The sequence below is a fragment of the Leopardus geoffroyi genome, chromosome E1 (genome assembly GCF_018350155.1).
Source record: "Leopardus geoffroyi isolate Oge1 chromosome E1, O.geoffroyi_Oge1_pat1.0, whole genome shotgun sequence".
NCBI lineage: Eukaryota > Metazoa > Chordata > Mammalia > Carnivora > Felidae > Leopardus > Leopardus geoffroyi.
The window spans coordinates 39443586-39452655 of record NC_059330.1 but is presented as its reverse complement, the minus strand read 5'-3'; the positions used below and the strand labels follow the sequence as shown (position 1 = coordinate 39452655).

The 9070-nt window shown below is 43.4% G+C and overlaps 1 protein-coding gene across 2 annotated transcripts; it reads left to right on the top strand.

Annotated features, from left to right (window-relative positions):
• Positions 1-444: 444 nt before the first annotated feature.
• Positions 445-5874, top strand: KRT24 (keratin 24). Of its 2 annotated transcripts, none has more exons than XM_045488769.1 (8): positions 445-1236; positions 2032-2114; positions 2728-2884; positions 3609-3770; positions 3866-3991; positions 4333-4550; positions 4763-4890; positions 5532-5874. In XM_045488769.1, the coding sequence occupies exons 1-8, from the start codon at positions 625-627 to the stop codon at positions 5633-5635; spliced, it is 1590 nt and encodes a 529-aa protein (XP_045344725.1). In that variant the 5' UTR covers positions 445-624; the 3' UTR covers positions 5636-5874. The 2 variants fall into 2 exon arrangements, with proteins under 2 accessions (XP_045344725.1, XP_045344724.1); XM_045488768.1 differs by having other exon boundaries at positions 446-1236; positions 4760-4890.
• The last annotated feature ends 3196 nt before the right edge of the window (positions 5875-9070 follow it).

Below are 9070 nucleotides of genomic sequence, written 5' to 3'. Positions count from 1 at the left end.
TAACAGCAAAAATATCTAGCCTGATCTCAGAATCCAGAGAAAACTTCAACACAAACGTAACCTTAGAAATATGCTGATTGAAATAATCACAGAGAAAGACAATTAAGTCTAAAACTAATGCTGGCGTGAAAGCTAATTCCAACATTAAGAGAATAATAAGAACAAAAGTTATGAGTTTGATGGGAAATTTCCATCCTCATTGCATTAAGTATTTTAATTACATTTGCTAATCTGGGGATGTGTCCTTCAATTGGGAAATCATGAAGCAAAATGAATAGAACTCATTCAGAAAAGCATGATCAGTCATCTAAACCTCTGAAAGATTAAAACTGTAATTCTGGGGGGAAAAAGTTTTTGCTTTGCTCCACCTTATTTTTTTTTTCTTGATATAGTAAATGCCCTGAGGCTCTGACCTAGCTTCAGAAAAAGAGCCAGGAGAGTGTGTTCACAAAAAAGAAATTATCCAATTGCAGATTACCAAAACTGTAACAGGGATTAAGACGTGACACAGAAAAGGAACACCCTAAAAGTGTGTATATAAGGGCAAAAGGAGAGCTTGCAAGTGCATTCTTCCCTGTCCTCTCTCTTGTTCACCTGGACAAGCTGAACGTTTGCAGGAGCACCATGTCTTGCTCATCTCGTGTCTCCTCTTCCAGGGCTGGGGGCAGCGGCTTGGTCAGGGTGTCCGCTGCTGGGAGCAGCTTCAGCAGTGGAAGCAGATGCGGTCTGGGGGGTGGCTCTACCCGGGGCTTCCGAGGAGGAACCGGTGGCTGTGGCCTGAGTCGGGGATCAAGCAGTGGTTCCGGAGGAGGTTTTGGTAGCTCGGTACAGGGTGGCTTTGGAGGCACTTCAGGCTCTGGGGCTGGCTTTGGTGGGGGTTCTGGCTTTGGCGGAGGCTCTGGCTTTGGTGGGGGGTCTGGCTTTGGTGGGGGCTCTGGAATTGGGGGGGGTGCTAGTGGAGGCTTCTACATCTATGGCGGTGGTCTGGGGGGTGGAAGGGGGGGTGGTGTTGGTGATGGGGCACTTTTCTCCGGAGGTGAAAAGCAAACCATGCAGAACCTCAATGACCGCCTGGCCAGTTACCTAGACAAGGTCAGAGCCCTGGAGGAGGCCAACAGTGATCTGGAGAACAAAATCAAGGAGTGGTATGACAAATTTGGGCCTGGGTCTGGAGATGGTGGATCTGGAAAAGATTACAACAAATACTATCCAGTAATTGAAGATCTCCGGAATCAGGTGAGACACTATCCACTGCTGAGTTCTATTATTTCTGTATCTTCCGCTCTTATTCAGATCATGTACTGTAATGAAGATTTTAAGGAATTATTTGAAGACATATTTGCTTGTTGTATATGTAAAATGGGATTTGGTGTGTTTTAACTCTGACAATACTGCATACGACATCCGACCACATTAATGATCTGTTTGCCTCTCAAATTTGAGTATTTCTACATAAGAGAAAAATTTATACAATGCGAGGCAGCTAATTAACATGTACATAGAAGAATGATGGCAGTGAGTCAATACTAGCTTAATCTAGTATTTATTTTCATGATTAATTCTAGCAGGTTGACATATTCCAGTATCTTGTTAGATTTAAATAATCTTTACAACTGTTTTTCTTCCTGGAAAATCTGGTGCAAATATTCTATGAGAATGTGCGTAATCTGAAATGTTTAGCCATTGTTGTATGGGAAATATTTTTTAAAAACTTTTTAGAAGTGAAATTCATTTTTTGCACAGTTTTCTGAAAGAACTTATAGAACAACTGATCTTCCAAAGCAGCAGAAATAAGCAGAGGACTGTGTTCTATAAAACAATGTTCCCTGCCTATTCCAGCAAACTGTTACCTTTTTGCAGAAAGATGTAGTTCAGCTATGCCAGATTATCAATAAAGATGTCATTACTAAGCAAGTTTTCAAAACAATTTACCTTTACAAACCAACTCATGGGACACCTACCCTCACAGGTGCGCGTGCAGATACAGGTAAAAAGCATCCATGATTCATCCACTCTTATTGTCTTTTCTAGATCATTGCTGCAACTATTGAAAATGCTGGGATCGTTTTGCAGATTGACAATGCCAGATTGGCTGCTGATGACTTCAGACTGAAGTAAGAAAAGCAAAGACTTGAAAACAAATGTTGTAGGAAAAATAAAATTCAATCTGTCTGTTTCATTTATTCTAAACTCAAAGAAATATCTTTTAGGGGATCAAGACCTACATTTACAAACATTCCACCAAGAGTAAATTTGAGAGAGAAAGAGAACACCAGTGGGGGGGAGGGACCGAGGGAGGGAGTGAGAGAGAGAGAAACAGAGAGAGAGAGAGAGAGAGAGAGAGAGAATCTTAAGCAGACTCCATGCCCAGCACAGAATCCAATGCAAGGCTTGATTTCACAATCCTGAGATCATGAGTTGGGCCAAAATCAAGAGACGCTCAACTGACTGAGCCACCTAGGCTCCCCTCCAAGAGTAAATTTTTAAAACTGCCACTCCACCAACAAGGAAACAAAAAACAGGTCAAAATAAAGATGAGTTTTTGTTATAAAAAAAAATTAGCCATCAGTAGGATTAACATCAGGTTCATAATTTTCTTTCCAGGGGAAAAACTCCTAAGAGAAAACTTGGTAGCTTTCTTTTATCAAATAGCTCAGAGGAAAAAAACTTTTTCTTGAATACATAAGAATGGATGTACTCTGAAATGCTCTATACTGTCCTTTCCAGGTATGAGAACGAGCTGTATCTCTGGCAGGCCGTGGAGGCCGACATCAATGGCCTTTGGAAAGTTCTGGATGACCTAACCATGACACGCTCTGACCTGGAGATGCAGATTGAGAGCCTCACCGAGGAGCTGGCCTACCTGAAGAAGAACCACGAGGAGGTAGGAGCACATTCCACACTATTAAATGACTCTGACCTACGTACTTCCCCCACATCCATTCTGTAAAAAATTCTATCTAAGTGGATTTCCAACTCTTATGTCCAAGGAAAAAAGCAGTCATGAACAAATTATATCTGATTTTGGTGGGAAGCAGGGGGTAGCCTTTAGTGTCCTAGTTTCAATTTTTTTGTTGGCTCTGCATGTTTTAAGAAGTCTTGGGGCGCCTGGGTGGCTCAGTCAGTTGAGTGTTCAAGTCTCGATTTCGGCTCAGGTCATGATCCCAGGGTCATGAGATCCAGCGCCTGAGCCCCTCATAGGGCTCTACCCTGAACATGGAGCCTCCTTAAGATTCTCTCTCTCCTGCTCCTCCCTCGGACACACACTTGCCCTCTCTCTAAAAGAAGAGGAAGAGGAGGAGGAGGAGAAGGAGGAGGAAGAAGAGGTCTTTGCTTTTCTGTTTTTAAAATTTTTTTCTTTTTAATGTTTATTTTTGATAGAGAGAGAGACAGAGCATGAGCAGGGGAGGGGCAGAGAGAGAGAGAGACACAGAATCGGGAGCAGGCTCCAGGCTCCAAGCTGTCAGCACAGAACCCGACGCGGGGCTTGAACTCATGAACCTTGAGATCACGACCTGAGCTGAAGTCGGACGCTCAACCGACCGAGCCACCCAGGCGCCCCTTTGCTTTTCTGTTTCTATCACCGTGATCTTTTTTCTTCGCGCTAGGAAATGAAGACTATGCAAGGAAGCTCCGGAGGGGACGTGACCGTGGAAATGAACGCCGCCCCCGGCACCGACCTGACCAAGTTACTGAATGACATGAGGGCACAGTATGAAGAGCTGGCGGAGCAAAATCGCCGCGAGGCCGAGGAGCAGTTCAACAAGCAGGCAGGTTATCACTGCTGGGTGTCTGAGAGTCACACGCAAGCCACTTCAGGTCATTTCTTCAGCCTGCAGCGACTGCCATTCTCTTTTTTATTTAGAGCGCATCACTGCAAGCACAAATTTCTACCGATGCCGGAGCAGCCAGTTCTGCCAAGAGTGAGATCACAGAACTGAGACGTACTCTGCAAGCCCTGGAAATTGAGCTTCAGTCCCAAACGGCCATGGTGAGCGCAAAGAGGTTTGCAAAACCTCCAACAGGGAGTTGAGCGGTTTCATTCTCCCTCTTTGCCAAGATGTTCCGCTTGGCACGTAATAAAAGGGCGTCAGGAGCACTGGCTTGTGGTTGTAGAAAGCGTGAAACATTCTAGTGAAAGACAATACACTTTCATAAAAGATTTAGTGTCAAGGAAAGCGGTTATGCCAACAAAAATGAAGGAACCCATGATATAACAACATAGGGTGTAACTTCTCTTAGTACCTTACGCTATTTTGCGTTAAAAAAAAAAAATCATCCCATGACTTATTTTCATCATGATTTTTTTTTTAAATTGGCTTTTTCTTTTAGAAAAGCTCCCTGGAAGTGACGCTGGCTGACACAGAAGCTGACTACATGGCTCAGCTGTCAGAGATCCAGATGCAGATCAGCGGCCTGGAGGAACAGATCTGCCAGATCCGGGGCGAGACCGAATGCCAGAACGCAGAATATGAGCAGCTGCTGAACGTCAAGACCTGCCTGGAGATGGAGATTGAGACCTACCACCGCCTGCTGGATGGAGAGGGAGGGTAAATGACAGTCAGCCGCTCAGTGCGTTCCTTGGGGTACTTATGTTATGAAACCAAAATGGGGGTTGGGGGCTGGACTTGGGTTTGAAAAGTCACAGTGACATGGTTGAATCAAAAGTCATTTACCTTCCCCAGGGAGAGCCCCCTGTGTGAAGGGTTTGTCCCGCCTTTGCAAACTGCAAAGGAACACAATTCCTTTTTTCCTCTAGCAGTTCTGGTTTTGGAGGATCTGATTTTAGAAACTCGGGCTCCAGAAATACAGGATCCAGAAACATGGGATCTAGGGATTTGTCTGTGTCTGGTGACTCAAGATCTGGAAGCTGCTCTGGCCAAGGAAGAGGTAAACATATTTTAATGTTCGTGATCGTTTTATCATTTAAAGTAAAGGCATGCTTTGCTTGTCATATAAAAAGTGTACAGGGGCACCTGGGTGGCTCAGTCGGTTGAGTCTCCGACTTCGGCTCAGGTCATGATCGCACGGTTCATGAGTTCCAGCCCTGTGTCCGGCTCTGTGCTGACAGCTCAGGGCCTGGAGCCTGCTTCAGATTCTGTGTCTCCCTCTCTCTCTCTCTGCCCCTCCCCCACCCATGCTGTTTCTCTCTCTGTCTCTCAAAATAAATAAACATTAAAAAAAAATTTTTTTTTAATGTACACTGGGGCACCTGGGTGGCTCAGTTGGTGAAACATCCGACTTCGGCTCAGGTTGTGATCTCACGGTCCATGAGTTCAAGCCCTACATTGGGCTCTCTGCTATGAGCACAGAACAAGCTTTGGATCCTCTGTCTCCCTCTCTCTCTGCCCCTCCCTCCCTCCCTCTCCCTCTCTCTCTCAAAAATAAATAAACATTAAAAAGAAAGTGTATACTCTTGTTTACATAATCTTAACCCAGAGAGAACATACTTAGGGAATGTACTTGAATTTCTCTTGATCTGGGTTTCTGTGATTATTTCCAAACTGACAAGGTGATTCTGTGATTTTCAGAGGCAAACAAGACAAGAGTAACAAAGACCATCGTGGAGGAAGTGGTGGACGGCAAAGTCATCTCATCTCAGGTCAGCAATGTTTCTGAAGTGGAAGTTAAGTAAGCCATTTCCAGATCAGCAAGAGTGTCTTTCAGAAAAATAATGAAAGGACACAAATGAAGAAATCACATCAATCTTTCTAGCCATCTTTCTGGATGTCTTCAGGGAAAAGATTCCATCCAGAAATAGCTAACCAAATAATTTTTCTGCATCTTCTTCTTTTCTTACCCACAACGCTCTTGAAAAAGTTGAAATGACAATTTTGCTCTGTTTCCATGCTTCAATAAACTTACTTTTGCAAGCTAACTACATGCTTCTGGAAATTTTTTAAGAAATTCAATATTTTCCCTAGAAATAAAGCTTTCAGTTATGAGCTAGCTGCATTGTTATTATACTAATATTAATTTGTTATTGATATAGTACCCTCTTCATAAAAATCAAGATTATAGGGGGCGCCTGGGTGGTGCAGTCGGTTAAGCGTCCGACTTCAGCCAGGTCACGATCTCGCGGTCCGTGAGTTCGAGCCCCGCGTCGGGCTCTGGGCTGATGGCTCAGAGCCTGGAGCCTGTTTCTGATTCTGTGTCTCCCTCTCTCTCTGCCCCTCCCCCGTTCATGCTCTGTCTCTCTCTGTCCCCAAAATAAATAAACGTTGAAAAAAAAAATTTTTTTTTTTAAAAATCAAGATTATAGCCATTTGGTGTGTGGGCATTTCTAGCAACATCCCATTGGAACTCACTGATAGCTGAAATTAGGTCTTAGTGTCCCTAAAAAAGTTGTGGGAAAGAAAATGGGATATGTGATATGGGCTCCAGATTTCTGAAAACCTCAAAAGCCCCAAAGAGAAGAGTTCTCAGATACTTGTACCCTTACCAAATCTAGCCACACCTCTAGCCAAAAACTGTCACTTAGCCAAGCTGGTGTTTCCTTTTCCCACTGTCCACTGCTGAGTTGGCCACGGGGCTCTGTCTTGTCTTGCTTGGGACAATGAAGCTTGTTAATGTAGGGCAGGAGATGGTACCGGCTCAGTCCCAGGAAGAACCAGACACAGGACAAAGCCACACTGGTTAAGGACTTTCCCACTTGAGGAATTCAATAGCATCAGATCACACACTAGAGAATCAACCCCAGAAGGCAGTCCTCAAGAAAAGAATGCCAGGCTTGACATAAAAAGCCAAATTTAAAATTACAAAGGATGAACCTGAACATAATTTATGCAAATTATACCTTCAAATATAAAACCAATAAGATCTGTATGAGAGTATCAAACTTTAAAAAAAAATTTTTTTTAATGTTTATTTATGTTTGAGACAGAGAGAGAAAGAGCATAAGCAGGGGAGGGGCAGAGAGAGAGGGAGACATAGAATCTGAAGCAGGCTCCAGGCTCTGAGTTGTCAGCACAGAGCCCTACTCAGGGCTCGAAATCATCAACTGATGAGATCATGACCTGAGCCGAAGTCAGATGCTCAACCGACTGAGCCACCCAGGTGCCCCGAGAGTATCAAACTTTAATAACCCAAAACAACCCAAAACATGTAGCTTTTCATTTTCTAGGCATATTGAATAAAACCTAAAAATGAACCTAAAAGCACACTGGGACTTCTGCTTTGATAGATAACTACAGTTATATATAATATATATATTGTATATATATATATATATATATATATATATATATATATATATATATATATACAATAGCTACAAGCACAAACCACTACTCAAAAAGAGCAACACTGTCTTCAAACATATGTTTCCCATCAAGCCATTACAGTAACTTAAACCTTGGATGTTTTTCCTCTAGTGAAAATTTCAGAAATATGAACCAGCTGATCCAATGTGGATGAATAGTGGAAAGACACAAATGGAAACCAGTTGTGTGCAGCCTCCGGTCCCTCGGGTCCTCACGGCCACACCGGGGAAGCCTCTTTCTGTGAGTCTTCCCAGATGCACACTTGTGGTCCTGTACCACCTGGCACCTACGTTTACGCCTGGTATTATCTGCATGTCAAAGCAACAGTATATGGCCACTCTGAAAATCATCTTTAGGTGAAAACCCTCATCCTGTGTTTCCCTGACATGTGTTAAGATGCCACATTTGTACTAAATGACCACTTACAGATATAGAAAAGGCCAGAACATGCTGAGATGCAGTAAAATACGTTTCTAGCATTTCAATTTAAAAAAAATTTTTTTAACATTTATTTATTTTTGAGAGAGAGAGACACAGACAGAGTGTGAGCAGGGGAGGGGCAGAGAGAGAGGGAGACACAGAATCTGAAGCAGGCTGTGCTCTGGGCTGTCAGCACAGAGCCTGACTCGGGGATCGAACTCATGAACTGTGAGATCATGAACTAAGCCAAAAAGGACGCTCAACCGACTGAACCACTCAGGTGCCCCATGACCACTTTTTTTTTTAGCTGGTTCCTCTATAATGCCTATCTTTTCTCCCCACCACGTGCCCCAGGAGGTCACCTCTCCTCTTCAGAACTCCTCTGCACCCAGAACACTTCTTGCAAACAGTAGCCATCCAACAACCAAATGACTGAACCATGAGATCGTGACCTGAGCCAAAGTCGGACACTCAACCAACTGAGCCACCCAGGCAACCCGCATTTCAATTTTTAAAACGGGAATTACTGAGCCATTTGGGATCATGAAATTTACTCAGAGTACTGAACAAAATGTTAAGGATAGGGTGTTTGCACACTATGACCTGTCCTGAAATCACTTCAAAACCACATGACATAAAACTGTGTATGTTTTATTCTGGAACTCTATAGTTCAGCAATCCACCAACTTTTCAATGAGTGCGGACTTACTCTTAAGAAGGAAGAGCCAGTGCCTACTTGGTATGAATTTTCATCGGTTGACTTTTGATCCAGAGATTCATACGGTCGTTCTTGTCATTCCGACCTCAAGGGACAATGGGCAAGAATGGTGAGGGTGCTGGACATGGTATCTGTCCTCACAAAGATTAGAAGCAAGAAACGAGGTTTGTAGGAAGCAGGGAAGAGGAAACAGCCAAAGGATTTGAGACCCTATGGAAAGTAGCCTAAATTTGCTTAATGACTTCATGGAATTAGACCCTGTTCAAAAGACCTATAAGAGAGGACAGTGATGAATATAAATCACCCAGAATGTAGCTCAAGTAATATTTTCCCAATAACCTCCTCAACTAGCAAAATACTACATGTAATACAACATTTTAAAAAATTATCAGTGGCTCAAATGGGACACTTGAAAAAAAAACAGGAAATATGGGTCAAGCTCTTTTAAAAACAATTTTCTGGGGGCACCTGGGTGGCTCAGTTGATTAAGCATCTGACTGGATCTCAGCTCGGGTCATGATCTCACAGTTTGTGAGATCCAGCCCTGTGTAGAGTTCTTTGTTGGCAGTGCGGAGCCTGCTTAGGATTATCTCTCTCCCTTTCTCTCTGCCCCTTTCCGGCTCCCACGCACTCTCTCTCTCTCTCTCTCTCTCTCAAAATAAATAAATAA